The 16,862-nt window shown below is 44.2% G+C and overlaps 1 protein-coding gene across 1 annotated transcript; it reads right to left on the minus strand.

The window, feature by feature from the left end:
• Window positions 1–339: 339 nt before the first annotated feature.
• On the minus strand, window positions 340–15,267 carry HNRNPU (heterogeneous nuclear ribonucleoprotein U). The gene is made up of 14 exons (XM_074863265.1): window positions 14,300–15,267; window positions 13,175–13,286; window positions 12,984–13,057; window positions 10,533–10,672; window positions 8,888–8,987; window positions 7,687–7,799; window positions 7,020–7,283; window positions 6,657–6,776; window positions 6,025–6,153; window positions 5,493–5,661; window positions 4,719–4,958; window positions 4,067–4,269; window positions 2,913–2,984; window positions 340–2,511 (listed from the first exon to the last, which is right to left on the minus strand). The coding sequence occupies exons 1-14, from the start codon at window positions 15,045–15,047 to the stop codon at window positions 2,458–2,460; spliced, it is 2,538 nt and encodes an 845-aa protein (XP_074719366.1). The 5' UTR covers window positions 15,048–15,267; the 3' UTR covers window positions 340–2,457.
• Between the last annotated feature and the right edge of the window lie 1,595 nt (window positions 15,268–16,862).

The following is a 16,862-nucleotide window of genomic DNA, read 5'->3' on the forward strand; positions in this document are numbered from 1 at the left end:
TCCAGCCTGACCCGGGACCGTCTGGGCTCTGCTGGGGCAGCAAGCAGGGAGGCGGTGAGCCCCTCCTACCCCCTTTCTGCTCTACGCCTGCCTCTGTGGTGCTCAGGGTGAAGCTTTTTTGAACTCTGTACCTCAGAACACAGGCAGCACACAGATTGGTTGCTGAACTGATCAAACCAGCTTTTTTCATATAGGAGTATTTTTTGTAGAAACAGATACTCCTCTTTCACATGTAAGATAGTTGTGTGGCTTTTTTTTTGTTTTAAAACACCATACAGTGAAGAATTGAGAACAAAACATCCCAGACTCTTGAATTAAAATACAAGCTTTACAACCACGTAGTAAGTGTAGGCTCTTATATTTCAGTTTAAGACTATATAATTTTATAGAGTACCAAAATAAGCAAAGGATCAGCACTCCATACAAAGTGTTAGTTCCTGTGAGGAGGGTAATAGGGAGATTACACTGAACTTTTTTTGCAAGACTAAAGAAAATTCCATTGCAGCAAAACAGAATTGGGTTGATTCCCCACATTTCTGGTTCATCGACTAGTGTTTCTTTAAAGACAATTTACATTTTTCTCATTCAAAGTAAAGGGATGATTTAAAGCAATATTAACAAGGAGGTGGTGCTGTTAATGTTTAATGTCAGTATGCAATGTCATCTGCTATAAAGGCTAGAAGAGCAACACAACTTTACCTTTACTTCTGAAGACTATTAGAGATCAACTAACACTTGAGAAGTTTCAAGCACGCTAGGCCGACTCTAGGTCGAGGCTGCTGCTTGTTAAGCCTCTGCTAGTCTGTGCACTGCCGTGAGGAAGGCAGGAGGCAACTCCCAACCCCGATGCTGGCAGGGACATGTGTTCCCACATGTGTACCACCACCAGTAGACTTAAGACGGTTATGTCTCTCCCCTGTCTTACAGCACTAAAATGCAAGGAAATTAGCCGCTAACATAGCCACTACAATTTTACAAAAGCGTAAATCTGAACAAAATAGCAGTTAAAACAAATCGAAGCTCTCCATCAACTCCAGGATTCATTCTCCATGACAAGCCTCCTTCTGTCCTACTCCCTGTCCAGTTTCTTCCCCCACTCCTTCCCTAACGTCTATTTTACAATAAATAGGTTAAGTGGATTTACATGATGCAAGCACAACTCAGACTTCTGCCCTGTACACAGAACCAGGTTAAAATTGTGAGATTATACATGTGATATATCTCTAACAGAGCAACCACCAGTTTAGATTTTTAAAGAAACACAAGTATTTCAGCATGTACACAGTAATGAGTTTAAAACTGTCCAACATCATTGCTTTCATACATTCTCTTCCTCTTTATAGCCTTAAAGGGATTTTAGACCTTGATGGCGACAATCCCAAAACAAGAGTAAAATGAATTTATTTTATTGCAAACAAACGTCTAGAGTTAAATTTCTCCACCCACTTTCTTTAGAGAGAAGGAATCAGCAGGCTAAGGAGATACACCCATTTGAGAATTGACATGATTAAAAATTAGATATAAAATGGGTGACTCACAGTTTCATTAGCTTACAAAATGGTGGAGTAACTACTACAAGCACACTAGGTATACAGTATTTTGTGGGGAAAGAGTTATACAGACACACAGCTAACTTCATATAGATCCCATTAGACAACTGGATTTACAACAAGTTTTGTTTAATAAGAAATGGGCAAAGCCAGCTTCTTTTCAGAATCAAAATGCAGAACAAATGGAAAAGAAATTATGGTGTTGTACCTTCACAAGTTTGAGCCTCCACAAATAATGCAACCAAGTTTTACAGCTTTAAGAGCTTCTACATACACTCCACCTTCACTATTTAGCCCCAGGCTTCCTCTTTGCCCCCAATGTCTTATTGAGTTCCAAATGTTACAAAAAAGTCCTAGTTATTGCCAGAAACTTTTACCTCTCCCTCCTCCCCTCCCCACCCAGAAGCTTCATAGAGAGGATGGAGTGTAATATGGAGCTTTACATAATCTCATGGTATTCATGAGGGCTACCAAGGAGCCTCCGTACGAATCTGGTTGCTAACATTTCTATCGTATTGTGACATGACTCACGACTGTTTCTTAGAAATTGGGGGATGGGGAAAAAGGAGAAAATTCTTTAATAAAAAGACACCAGGTACAAAGCAACGTTTTACTTTTGTTGTGGTAAAAAAAAAGTCACATTTTACAGATAAAATGTAGAACCCTGAAATACTGACACATTCTCTTATCGTGCACAATGCTGAGGTTCTCTTACGAATCACTTTAAAACTGCAATTAAAAATGTACAAAAAAAGAAAAGAAAAAAATCAACCCACAAAGCTTCTAAAAAAGGAACCCGCAGGCACTTCCTCTTGTGGAATGTTTAAAAAGTTAGCCTACTAAAGAAAACAGTCGACTTCTTGTGAAGGTTTTGGAGAAATATGTATCAGTTCATTTATTTGGGTATTCAATAATATCCTTGGTGATAATGCTGACTCCATGGCTTCTGACCCCAGAATTGCTGCAATAAATGGATAAATAGTTAATTTTAACCTGTCATCACATAATGGTTACATTTCTTACAGAAGAGAAGTGTTTAACAAACATCTAGTTCTTCTGGAACTCGAGAAGATTAAAGTCCTCTCAAATAGCAGCAAGTTCCTAAACAACCGAAGGCAGTTGAGAGTTCACTTCACAGTAGTAATGTGAAGCCAAATACTACATACCATTAAGACCGATAAGCCATAGCTGATATTTGATATACCAAGACCATTAAGTTTTGCACAGAAAACTATTTATAGTCCTATTACCTAGCATGAAAAGATTTTGCTATCCAGTTTTGATTGCACAAATAATTATTTCAGACAGCATTTTGAAATAGTCAAGTTAACAATCAGTGAAAAGGTAGTTATGACTACTTACACCCTGCTGCCACTGGTTGTAGCCCTGAGATTGGTTTTTGTAGCCACGATTATTTCCCCTTCCTCTGAAGTTCTGCAAGAGGACAACAGTTTTTAACTACTTCATTTACACAGATTTTTCAGAAGCGTACTATTACCACCAAAGCATCACATACCATATAGAATCTTTATGAGGCACCAAGGCCTATGTCAAAAAAAATAAACCACGCCAAAAACCTTCCTGAAAACCACTAGAATACCAAAAGCTGCTCCCCCCTCCCCCGGAACTGCTTCTTAAACATGAGGCAAGGACCTCAGAATTAATAAGCCAGCTCAAACTGGTGGTGGTGGTGGTCTGGAAAGCTGGCTAATCCAGTTTTGACTCACCCTATTTCCAGCTGCTAAAGTGCACCAGGACAACTAAAAATACAAGAGCTTGCCTATTTTTAGTTCGGAAAGGCTGTAGTTGCTGCAAGGATGTGTTATCTGATCAGACAAAAGGATATGGATCATACAACTGAAAATAGAAGAGCTAGTCCACAAAACTTCAAATAAAAGTTACGATATTAAAAAGGGACATTGATACGACTAGGTTAAATATTGCATTTCCCCTGTTTGTCAGTGTTAGACAAACCTGAGCCATGTTTACTAGCTTGGGCTCCATCTGCTGGTTTTTCCGTAATCCAAATTATGTTTTCACATACTTCCAATGATATTCCATTAGTTAAGACCTAGGTTAGTATGTCTCTACTAGTTGCATTTGATACCGGACACCAAAACAAAGACTTTCTCCAGAGTTATTTCCAGAAAGTTCCCCAAATCCTGGATAAAGATACACCTTGACCTTAAGGCCAAACAACGGTTACTTACTATTTGGAGACAAAATAAAGATAAAAACCCCCAAAACACAAGCCTTCACACACAAGCCCTAAAAATTCTCATCTTGAACAGGACAGAGATACAGTCTTAATATGGAACCCTCGCAGCAGCATCAGAACTTCTCAGGCAACACTGAGAGCTCCGGGCACATACACTAAACTGGAAACCCAGGCCTTTTAGTGTGGGATTAGTGTAGTACCACAACCAAGCCTGTGGTTATTCACAGCCACGAAACCTTCCAAACAACATTACCCAGAGTACTGTAGTTCAACTAATAAACCCCTCCCAAAGCATCACCTGGTTGTAGTTTCCCCTGTTGGGCATTCCACCTCTGTTATAGTTTCCTCTGTTTGAGTAGCCACCTCTGCTTGGAAAGACAGGGCCACGAGGATATGGGTAGCCAATTGCACCGCTGCTGCCACCGCCACCACCGCCACCTCCACCACCTCGCTGAGGCATGTTGCCTCCCCTCCTGTTGTATCCACCACGATTGCCGGGGACTGCAGGGAGAGAGTTACTTCAGTCAAGTAACTGTTAGGTCTTAAGTATTTCTTACGTGAAGATTATTGTTCAAAATAATGATGGTACAGAAATCAGATGTCCACATCCAGTGCAAAAATTTTGGTGCAAAGGTTAAGTCATCTGGTCATAGTGAAAAATGGTAATTTAACCATGCACTGCCCCGCCCAATACAGTCTGGTGTACAAGCGAACACCAAGCCCAACACAAAACCTCCAAGCTGTGACTCAAACCACAGGAACAGTGTAATCCAGGATTTTGACAATCCTCACTTTTAAAGTTGGACAATTAACTTTGTACTAATACATTAAACTTCATTAAGTTGAAATCGAGGTTCCCACTACATAATTATCACAACGCAAGTACTACAACCTTTTTCCCCCACAGCAGCAGCAACCTCCAAGGTTTACAGGCTTATTTCTAGGCTCACCTCCTCCTCTGAAGTTGCCCCGCATGTTGAATCCTCCACGTCCTCTCTGACCCCTATTAAATTGATTTTTATTGCTCTTCTTGTTCTTCTTTGAGCCAGTGTTCTGCTTCTTTTCTGGCGGAAGAGATTTCTTACTTTCTTCTTTATATTGTTCCAAAAGCTTCTGAGCTTCTTCTTTTTGCAACTCTACATAGATTATTTCATCAAAACATTCTGCTACCTCTGGCAGTGTGAAGTTCCCTATAATTGCAAAAACACTGAGTATTCAGCATCTACATTCAGCTACAATCAAAGCTGTAATTTAACCACCTTTCTCCCATTCTTCCTCCCACCCCCTGCATTCCCTCAGCATAGGGACAAAATTACATAATTTGAGCATTTAATAAGTGTAACAGTGACAAAGGAAATAAACAGGTCTTCATGGAGTTGCCAGTACTGTTCCAAACCTTGAAAACATTCTGCCTATATCTTTTTTTTCTTTTATAAGCCTCCATTCAGAATACCAGTTTCTGCCAAATATGTCACTTATATAGGGCACTTTATGCCAAGACAGCTTTGTGCATCTGCATGAAGCATATCAGCATAACTGAGTAGTGTTAAGGACTGCAGCAGAGGGAACACAATATAGTGTTGTCCTACAAGTTACAATAGTCTTCCAGTTTTGTTTAAAGTACAACTGTTTAAGATAAAGTGATTTTTTAGACTTCACGTTTACTTAATCCTTTAAACAGATACTCAGCATCCTAAAACACAGTATAGGATTATGTTCCATGCCTTTCATTTTGAGAACTGCATGCTCTGGAAGATCTTTTCCCTCCACCTCTGCCTTCTTTTGTGTTCTTTGCTTGTAGTCTTCATCTTTTGGGCAAACAACAACTGCTTTGCGCTGGAAGCCTGCAAACAGGCACATTTTTCTCCTCTGCGCAGCTGCAGACACATTTGTCTGAAAAAAATGCAGTAACTTACTACACGTAGCTGTCATTGTAAGAGTTAAGGAAGTCAACTTATGGTGTATAGACTTCACCTCTACAAGAGCTTGCAATGAAGTTTACAAATAACTGGACATAAAGATGCTGCATAATGCAAAGTTACGAGCTCATATCCACGTGTTAACACACTATTCCTCCCACATCCCATAAATCCAGAGAAGTTCAGACAAGCATTTGTAGTAATATCTCAACTTTGTGTCCCCTGAATGAGTAGTAAGTCAGTAAGTGAAACATTACAACATAACTTTAATCCCATTTAATTACTGCACTATAGCCTATAACAAATTTCCTTAACCATTTTTCACTGAAGCTTCTACCTGATCTAAAATGAAATTCCGCTTCTTACGAGCTGCAATCTCAATGAACTTCCCAAGACACTGTGGAGCTCTCTGCAACAGCGTGTTAAGTTTTCCAGTGTCTGCCATCTGTCGCTTAAAACCTGCAACCTACAGAGAGATTTCAGAGTTAGAGCAGCCCTCATACATGTGGCTGACATTTTCCTTTGCTAAATACTTTTCATGTCGCTTCAAGGATTGTTCAATTCAAGGCCATGGCTACAAACTCATGCCTGGAGTTCCCAAAGCCTCCATAAGACATAAAGCTTTTATAATCAAAGTATCTATGTGAATCAATACAGCTCAATCTAAGGTATATTCATCACATTACTAATTCAAAGCTAAATGTTCTATTCTGATGGCAGTGCTATACAGAGGAACAGTAATACTTGGTCAACAACAGTTGACTATCTCTTAAATAGTACCCCAAAAAGCTTCAGAATCCTGACGTGCCATATAGGAGCTGCAGCTCAGCAAGACAATAATCTTTAACGGTCACTAGCTAACCAGTAGCCAGTTCCTTAAATCTGATACAAAAGTACCCCGTGGCAGCCACAGACCTTGGATTTACAGCAAGTCTTTAACTTATCAACAAATGTTGTATTATCACTTACCATCATTTTGTCCATAATAGTATTTGTTCCAAGAATGTTGTATTTCCCAGGATTTGCTGCTGCATGTTTGGTAACCCATGTAGTCTTGCCAGCTCCAGGCAAGCCAATCATCATCACCACCTATGACAACAGGTTCTATACTTGAGATACGAGTTCGAAGATTTCCTTTAATATGCAGCTTAGACGAGCAAGGCTAATGGAAACTGCGTGGGGGGTGTGGGGGCAGGGGTTGAAGCGTCACGGGATACCAAGTATTAAAGCCCCCAAACAAAAAGGTCAGAGAATTGTACGATTGTCCGCTTAAACTACACTACTTCTGTTCATTTATCTCATTAACTTTGATATTATCAACAAGAAACTTACCTCACAATCTTTCTTTTGCTCAGGTCCCTTTGGTCCTCGGACCCTATCCTCCAGGGGGACCTTCTGGATGAAGGTATACTCTTCAGGTACAGGAAAGTAAGGTTCCTCCTTCTGACCAAAGTTGAACTCAACTGCACAGTTATGGCAGAGAACATGTGGGAAGAGTGGCCGCCCATCAAGAACTTCCTTACTTATTTTGAATGCAACACCAAGCTCTTGTCCGTTCTTGGAATATGAGAGTTCCACTTCATCACCATCAAAATTCTGGTTTTCAGACAAAGCATTAGTTTGGATAAAATTACTCATCTCATTCTATAAAGTTATATTAGTCATTTCACTATATTGGCTATATTCACTCAGCTTCTGTAACACTTATATCGTAAAGGAACTACTTAAAAGTTTTCTCTTAAAATGAACTACTGTCAATGACCATCTCATTTAAGATCAGATTTTTTTCAAAAGGCTTTAAGGACATTTGTCTGTGAATAAAATCTTAACATGGTAACAGCAGTCACTTGATAATACCTGCTATTTCTACCTCCTCCCTGTGTTAAACAACTTGCCTTGCTCCAAGTTTTTCTGTATTTGGTTTACTGCTTCTCACATCAAAGCAGTCTAAAAATTCAAGGATATTTTTCCTCAAAAGAAAATATAAGTGAAAACTTACAGCAAAACATCCAATCACATCATTTTCATCAAACTTCTCACCAAAGTCTTCAGTCTCACAATTGCATGTCTTTATTCCTTTTAGGGAATACCCGTAAGAAAATTCTTCTTCACCTGAAGAAATAATTTAAACTTATTAAAAAATAAGCATTTTCACCTAATCTTTTAGAAATACAATCACTTTACAGCTACTTAAGTAAGCTGCTTTCGGAATGTTTTTATTAATGTCAAGACAAGCTACGACCCCCAAACAGCTACAGCTTGTTCTTGTTCTCAAGAATACTCTGACTTGAGATGGAACAGCAGTGTCTCCCCCATCCCAGTTTTAAAAGACTTATGCTGCTGGTTCCAGATTCATGTTGACATAAAGACGTGAGCAAGTATTTTTAAATACTGAAGACCTGATTATGCACCGGTATACCTGTAATGTAGTTAGTCAGAAAGGCTTTCTGAATTTAGTCTCCAGTAGCACTTACCCCTCCCCATTTTAAAGGGAGTTTAGCAGACATTCAGCCTATGCGACAGCTGAGGATGAAGCTGCAAGGAACAAGCTAACAGGAAGCGTCAAACACAAGGACTCAGGTGGAACTTAAGTACTTAACTAGAAAGCTGCTGCTGATGCTAGAACATACCGATTCATATACATTTCCCACAAAGATGCATCTCAGCAGCAGGTAATAGTTATAAATACCATTAAGATCGGTTCCCATATATCTAATGAAGCTGTACTTCTTTCTTCCTAGCTACTCTCAGAAATGAGCATTCTCCCCCCAAGCCAAAAGAATGATAGTTATCCAGAAATTTTTCTTCACTGGTTATATCATATACCACACTCCAAAACAAACAAAATAACAACAGGGCAAAAAAACCCCTTCTTATTTATGACACTACACAAAAAGGAGAACTCCTTAATCTTGTCAGGTCTTTAAGAATGTTCTCCACAACCCATACATGATGACTGAAAGAACTAACTCTCAAATCACGTACTCCTTACAGGCCTGAATACTTAACAACTTTATTTGGTCCCAATAATAAACTTTCTCGCACCATGTCCAGTGAATGATTCAGGTTAGGAGCACTTTTCAGAATACACGTGGACTACAGTCACTAAGCTCTTCCCATCTGCTTAAGAAAAGATGACTTAAAACTTCAACCACGTACACAACAAATAATACAGAAGTAATCAAATGCTTAAATCTTACCAAGCAACATTCCACTTGTGTTGAGGGACCAGCCAACTCGCACTTCATGTATGTCAATGTCTTTTGTGTACAGGTGTTTAACAGGAATCTTTTCCGTAACCTATTTTTAAATTACTCATTAAAAGGTATGCAGTATTTATTAAACACAAACAAGATGGAAACACAAAGGTAACATCTGGAACCTTTACTCTTTGGTCAAATCTTTGCTAAGTCTGAGTAATCACCTTCTGCAAAAATAAAACATGCTTAAGTATGTGAAACCACAAGCCAATGACTAAACAGTTACATCTCCCGACTGAGCAATGAAGATGCAAGATACCATGTACCTTCAAAGCACTTAGTCACAGCAGTTCCTCTCAGTGGCCAAAAGCCTTAATCCTTTTGATACTGTATTCAAATCACAGACAAGATGTATAGGTATTTTTAAAAAATAAATCACCATGAAGTTAGGATTAAATTACTTTACCAATAAAGTGTGGTAATGGATAAAAAAAATTGCTTCACATAGACTGGGGAAAATATTACACTCATCCCTTTCCACAGTAAGCAGACTTCCTGGGCAAGTTGCCAGCTTCCAAACAACATAACCAGATTCAAAAAAACCCACCTAACAGCACTAGAATCTGTAGGCAACCAGCTATTTTTTAACTGCCTTTACAAACTTCACCAAAGTGAGAAACTGATCAACATCCCACCAGTTTACACAACTATTGGAGTCAGGTGACAGAGGTGAAACTGATTTGAAAGTGAACAGGGCAATAAGTATGACATCAATTTCGCTTCATTGGGCTTCGAAAGTTACAGCTACCAACAGACACAGAAAGCACTCCGTGCAAGAGCATGGAGAATGGGATTGCTGCCCACCCCTCATGGTAGTAGTTAGATTTGAAAGTACTAGAAGAGAACAGGGTAAGCATTTATATACACAGGCACATCATGTACAAAGAAGCCTTTAAGTCCAGAAAAAAGAATAAAACTCAGGCTTTGTGCCTCCTGTTATTCTTTCATCAAGAAGTTGGAGAAATCCGTTTATTATTACAAGGCTGATTGCTCTTTGCCATTCTTAGCCTTTAGGAGAACTCTTGCTCTCAAAATTCAAGTACCAGCTACGCACTCACATCCACTGTGTACACAGGTCAGAATTACTGAGGTTGGAAGGGACCCTGGAGGTCATCTAGCCCAAATCCCTGCTTAGAGCAGGTCAAATTCAAAGAGTAAGTAGGAAAAGAAAAAAGGACTGCTGGGATAATTTATATCCCTTTTTTAAAAAAAAAGCCAAGCTTCCTGTAATCTTCACAAAGTACAAGGAAACTTCTGACTAGTGAGTATCAAAATTCTTCAAGTGTGGGTGCATGAGGTGCCAAATAAAACTATTCGTTCAAAAATAAGACCAGAATTTTACACATTCAGGGCAAATGGAAGCGGATTTTTTTTTTGTTAAATTGAAGTTCTTATAAAAGAAGAAGCAGTTTTGCAAATTGAGCCATTTTTTATCAAGAACCATTTCATGGGCTCCTAAGAGAAGGCCTTCTGAAAGCCCTGTTCACCTGAATTAGTTTCAACTAAGTCAAAAAACTGACAAGTATGAACAATATTATATTTAAGCATGCAAAACAACCTCCCATAAAACATCAGTTTAACTCACCTTCATCTCAAAGCAGACTTTGCCTTTAGAAACTCCATAGGATGCTCTCCCTCCAGCCCAAAGGAAAGCAAAGCTTTCCATGGTCAGAGAGGAAGCGCTAAACCGGTCTCTTGAGATTTTAAAATGCAGGTCACAGTTATCTGTTAACATAAAAATAATTCTGCTTACTCTTATTATTACAAAATAAAGTACAGCTGTTCAATTTTATGCATTAAAGGCGATTTCAGCTTTCAAAGGTGATTTTTGAGACAAACTGCCACCAAGTGCTCAGTATCTCTCAGGAGACCAACTGAACACATGCCTAGATGGAGCTGCAGGCTGAAGCTCAGCCAAAAATCTTAGTAAAAGCCAGCTGACAAGAATAATTTTCAAGGTGCCACCTTCACTTCTGTCACCAAATTCCCTGTTTTTTCCATCTGCTTAAAAACCAAAATTTCGTCTCATCTATTTGAAGCTTTTCTGTCAGTTACCTGAGGTATTTCCATCAATACAGAGCAAAGGAAACTGCATCGTGCTCTTTGCATTATTTGCTAGACACCTTTTTTTTTTTTTTTTTTTTTTTAAGTCTTCTTACCCCTCATGCCCAAACCTAAGGGCAGCTGATAAGTAAATAGGAACACAAGTATTTTTGTTTAAGTACTGAAAGCAGTACTGTCTTTGGTTAATATAGTCATTTAGCAAGTCCAATTAGATTAAGCCAATTAAAATAAAGTCAGTTAAGTCAAGTGCAGATAGGTTAAGCACACAGCATGTGGTAAGAGAACCTACTTCACCTAAGAAACACAATCTGCACTATGAATTCACCTACCACTCTAAGAACTTAAGTGAAACTTTTGTTTTACAGACATCTTCAGAGCTGCACACTATGAAATTTCAAATTAATCCTCCAGTAGGCTTCAAAAAGACAATGCAAAATGGTAACATGAGGTGCAGGATACAGCACTTGAATTCCCCAGAGCAAGGAATCCATAGAAGAAACTCCAAACCTATTTGACTGTTACAAGAAAGGTGCAAAGAGAGCAAGCAGTGAGTTCTGCCCTCGTGTAAAATCTGCATGCTGCCCGAGCACACTAAAATGCAGTCTTCCCTGTATTACTGGTAACTCCCATGCATGAGATCTTGTTTTGTTTGCATACAGCCATCCCACAGTTGCAACTACAGTATTTGTGATCCAAGTGTTCTCATTACTACTTTGATTTGTTGCATGAAAACCAGACAAAAAACATACAGACCAAACCCACCTGTGTAGGCTACTTTTAGAACAAATAAGAACAGAATTTCAAGTTATAGCTTCCATTTAAGACATAGGTAATAAAAAGCACTTAAGAGTGCTAAACCTCTTATATGTCTGGATCATTATGGTCCAGAAAAGACAGTGCCAGGTTGTTACACAATTCAGTCTTAAAGCTATGTTTGATGCTGATCTCCATGCAGTCTGTCAACACTTTAAATCAAACCACAAACTTTTTCCAGTAACAAGACTTTTTACTATAATAATAATAATGAAAACTGGCTACTACTCAGTTATTGGGAAAAATCAGAAGCTCCCACAAAGGTGGCCACTCACCAGGTTAGTAGCTAGAAACTTGACATTTAGTTATCAAAATGTCAAGGATGGCATTTTCGGCAATTTACATGGCTGTAAACTCATACCTCCTTCCATTTCAGAACATTTATTGGGGAAAAAAACACTTGGGACTACTAGCAAATATGCCAGATAATGCCAAAATTTAAGCTTTCCTTCCATGGCACTTCAACAGTAACATTTATAATCTGCCTCAAAACACCCCCACTGTTTGTAGGTACTTGTCAATTTCTGTGCCTTTCCCCCAAAGTGTCTGTGCCATCCCATTTACACAAATCACACCCCCCCACCTCTTAAAATTCCCAGGTTGCATGAATGGGTCACTTTTCAGGAGGCCTTACCTGATTTTTTGGTGAAGTTTAATCAGAAAACATGAAAAAATACTTCAGTGGTTGGTATGTAAGTAGGGCCTCAGCAAGCTATGCAGGAAGCTCACTTCACATATTTTACTACTGTAACCACCTACACTATAGATGACTCTCGGAACTTTCTGAAGTGAAAAGCTTGTGTGCTATATAATTAGTTTCTCAAGCTGTTTCCAGGGTGTTCTATGCTCACTTTACACTTGACCAAATTAGTTTCCATACTAGATTATAGTGTTTTGGCTAAAATTTCTTCAGCAAACTGTGTATCACAGACTTCATGGGAAAACCAAGCTCATTACTGCTAATGTAAAGATCCATTTTTATATATCTTTGGTATATTGAAAATGGGCGGAAACATTTCTAATTGTTTTTTTTTTTTTTAAAATTACTTGGTAATGATGGTCAAGGAATGTGTTCACCCCACACTTCAGAAAGTGTGGTTTTAAGATTAAAAGCATAACATCACATCTTTCCAGAGTAAAGGAAAGCATGTTTACTCACAAGTATCAAGACAAACCACTGTGTCATCAAAGTGTTCATCTTCTTCTTCAACAGGTGGTTGAGGGGACTTTGCCCTGAACAAACCAAAAACAAACAAAATAAAGCTACCTGTATTTTCAGGCTGTTAAAATAAGCATTTCTGTAGTTTTCTCCTCAGTCACAAAACGCTGCCCAGCATCAAGTTTATTTACCTGCTATACTTATTTTCCTCAATGTATTCAAAATATCCACGGCCATGGTCTTCACGTGGCCTCTTCACTCCCCTCTTTTTCTCACCAGGTTTTTGTTCCGTTTTAGCATCTCCTGCAATAGAATGAATTATATATTTTAATTACACAAAGCAACTCTTTCGCTGGGAATAAAAGCCGGTTCCAACTTTGGAAACTGTAAGAACCTACAGCATGAGAAAAGCTATAGTATCCTAAAGAAGAATTTTGTTTTGTACCGAGAGATAAATACGAATCTCGAATTTTCTCAGAGAACTCAAAACCTGTCTGCTAAATAATTTCTGATCCACGACAGAAATGGCCCGTACACCACGCAGCAGCTGGCAGTCCTCGCTGCTAAGATCCCCACAGAAAAGCCAGACCGCTCCCAAGCGGGGGGGGGGGGGGGGGAGAAAAGGAAAAAAAAAAAAAGAAATCGGACAAAAAAACCCTCCCCCCGCCCCCCTCCGCCGCAGGACATTCCCGGCCGCCCGCAAGGACACCGAGCGATCCGCACGACGGCGCCTCCTCCCGGCAGCGCGGGCGCGGCGGCCCGGGCGGGAGCCCCGCGCGGGGCCGCCCGGCTGCCTGCAGGGAAGGGATTCCGCCTCCTCCCGCCTCCATTGTACCCGGCCTTCCCAACGCCATCCCGTGCGGCGCCCAGGCCGGAAGTGACGTCACGCCGCCCAGCGCTCCTCAGCACAATACAGCGCGCCCCAGCGGCCCCTCCGCCGCCACCTCTCCCCCCCCACCCCCCGGCGGCCCCTTCCCCGCACCTCCTCCCTCCCCCCCGGCCCCTCCTCCTCCGGCCCCGCGAAACGGCCCCTCACGGGACCCCCGCCCCCCGCGCGGGGCCCGGCGCAGCGCCTAGATGGGACCACGCGGTGCCGCGCGGGGGGCGGCGGAACACCCCAACCCCCCCTCACCCCCCCGCGGGGGAGGCGCCGCCGTCGCGCCCGCTCTCGCGCCGGCCGCGAACACCACCCCGCGCGCGCCCCGGAAACCGCCCTCCTGGTTGTTGCCCCCCCCACCCCCACCCCCCCCCGAGGGGTTGCCGGGGGGGGGGGGATTAACGGCCTCCCGCCCCCCCTTCCCGCCGCGCACACTCACCCCCGGTGGCCTGAGCCCCGGGGCGGCCGCCGCCACCGCCACCTTCCGCTTTCTTCTGCTGCTGCTGCTGCTGCTTGGCGGGGCCCGCCTGGCCGGAGGGGGCCGCCGCCGCCGGGGCCCCCGAGGCGCCGCCAGCGCTTTTACCGGGGGCTTCCTTGGCGGCGCCGCGCGGCTGGAGGAGCGGCGGGGGCTGCTGCTGCTGCTGCTGGGGCTGGGTCTGCGGCGGCTGCTGCTCCCCGTGCCCGTTGGCGTCCCCGGCCGCGGCCTCCTCCTCGTCGGCGAGCTCGTCCTCCCCCTCTTGGAAACCCTGGTCGTCTCCGTTCTCGTCCTCCTCCTCCTCCTCTTCCTCCTCCTCGCCGCCCGCCTCCTCTTCCATGGGGCCGCCCCCGGCCCCCGCCCGCTCGCCGTTCTCCTCGCCCAGCTCCATGGCGTCGCCATCGGCGGCCTCCAGCCCTTCCTCGTCGTCGTCCTCCGCGGTGGAGGCCGCGGCCTGGTCGGGGCCTCCTCCTTGGTGGAGCTGCGAGGCGCCCCCGCCGCTCTCGGCTGCCTCCCCCTCCATGCTGCCGTTGCCAGGCTCAACTGCGCTGCTGGCGGGGCCTCCCCCGCCGGCCTCCTCCTGGTCTAGCGCGGCCTGGAGCCGCTCCATGAGCTCGGCCTTGAGGCCCTTGTCGGAGAGGCGCCGCTTTTTCAGCTCCTCCTTCAGCTCCGACACCTTCAGCTTCTTCACGTTCACGGGCGAGCAGCTCATGGCGGCGGCGGCTCGATCCCTGGGCGGTGCGCGGGCGACTCGGGGCTGGGGCGGACGGCGGCGGCGGCTCTGGGTCGAGGCCCCGGCGGGAGGCGGTGGGTGGGTGGCGCGGCTGGTTCGTGCGGCTGCGGCAGCTGCAGAGCGGACCCGCCTGGCGCCAAATCCTTTCACCGAGCTCGCGAGGGAGACGCGCCTCGCGGGGCCGAGCACGCAGCACTGCCCGCCCCGCCCCCGCGCACGTCGTCCCTCCCCCCCTGCGCCCCCCTCCCCCGCCCCGCTACCGTAACGGCGCCCGCGCGCGCCCGGACCGTAAATACCCGCCCGAGCGCAGCGGCTCCGCGCGCGGACCCCGCGCCGCCCTCACGCGCGGGGGTGCCGGGCGCGGGGCTCCCGCCGGGCCGTGGGGCGAGGGGGACGGGGCAGCCCTCCCCGCCGGAACGCCTCGCTCCGCGCCCGCGGCGGGACCTGCGCCATGTTGGGCAGGCGGCCGCGGGAAGCGCGGCCGCGGGCACCGCTGTGTCCCCTCTCTGATACACCCCTTCGGCAAAATAATCCACTCGGGACTGGAAATCAGTCACCGTGTCACCCGAGCGGGCCTCCGGCCGGCCTCCTGGCGTGGATTAAACCCGAATAAGGCTCCAGCCCAACTCCACAGCCCGCCCCGGCCCTGTTTTCAGGGCACAGCCTCGCAGGCAGGGCAGCTCCCTCCCTCCCCTCGCTCCCGGGCGCCCATCTCGGGCCTAGTCCGCGCAGTTTATTGCATAAAGGGTTTGAAAACGAACGCTGCTACTCAAAATAGTTACCCTGATAGTACCTTGTTAACACAGTTACATAAGGACAAAAGTAGAGCTATATACCCGTTTCTTCACCAGCTGCAGCACTGAGGCATGCACAGACCTGATCTTTTAACTAGACCAGGCTGGGGCTAACAAAGCCACAGGGCTAACAAAGGTTTTTTCAAGTGCGTTAGCTCCACCGGCCAAGAAGTACTAGTCTGGAGCTCTGCACAGAGCTGATCAGCTAACCAGAACTGCTCCATTTCTCCTCTTTTTCCCCTCTGCACAGTGTTAATTTGGGGGTCCCCTCAGCCACTGAGTTGTACAGTGGTTGAATTTTTCCAGTTTGGTCAAAAGTTACTTGAAAACAAACAGCAGAGAGGGTTGCACGTGAACAGAAAGGCAGCACTGATCTGCAAGTCTGCTTCCTTAGAGAGCCTGGATAAAAAGCTAATTTTCACTTGCAGAAAAAGAAGAGCAAGTCAAACAACTAGAAAACCAGTACGAAGTGCAAAAGTGGGGAAGGTGTGTTTGGCATGAAGTTGCCTTGTGTTGGTACAGGTCACATGGCCTTCTCAACCAGAACAAATTATGTTTACCTGCACCAAGAGGAAGGGAAGAGAGACAAGGAAGTCACTGCACAAGGAAGGGGCTCTTCCAGGCACACACACACTGCTCTGTTCTCTGTCAGGCTGAAAATTTGAAGGAAACGAGTCAATCGGCAAGGTTAGCTCAACCCATCACTACACAGTGGTTTGTTGGAAGAGAGACAGACAGAGCTCCCTCATGCAGTATGTACAGAAGAGAAAAAGGTTGCCAGAACCTTTGCCTTACTATAAATGCAAGTTAGTAGATTTTATCTCAGTCTAGTAGGTCAGAGTCATCTCAGTAGAGGAAGAAAAGGATAAGAGTGCATCAGTGCTAGGGAGAGGTCAGTGCGTGATCAAGCTGCACCAATATAATTCATTACCTTTGTCCATTGCTTCATGAAAGAGCTATCTTAGTCTGATGTACTCTTGATATATACTGTTCTGCCAAG

Source organism: Strix uralensis, chromosome 3, assembly GCF_047716275.1.
Source record: "Strix uralensis isolate ZFMK-TIS-50842 chromosome 3, bStrUra1, whole genome shotgun sequence".
NCBI lineage: Eukaryota > Metazoa > Chordata > Aves > Strigiformes > Strigidae > Strix > Strix uralensis.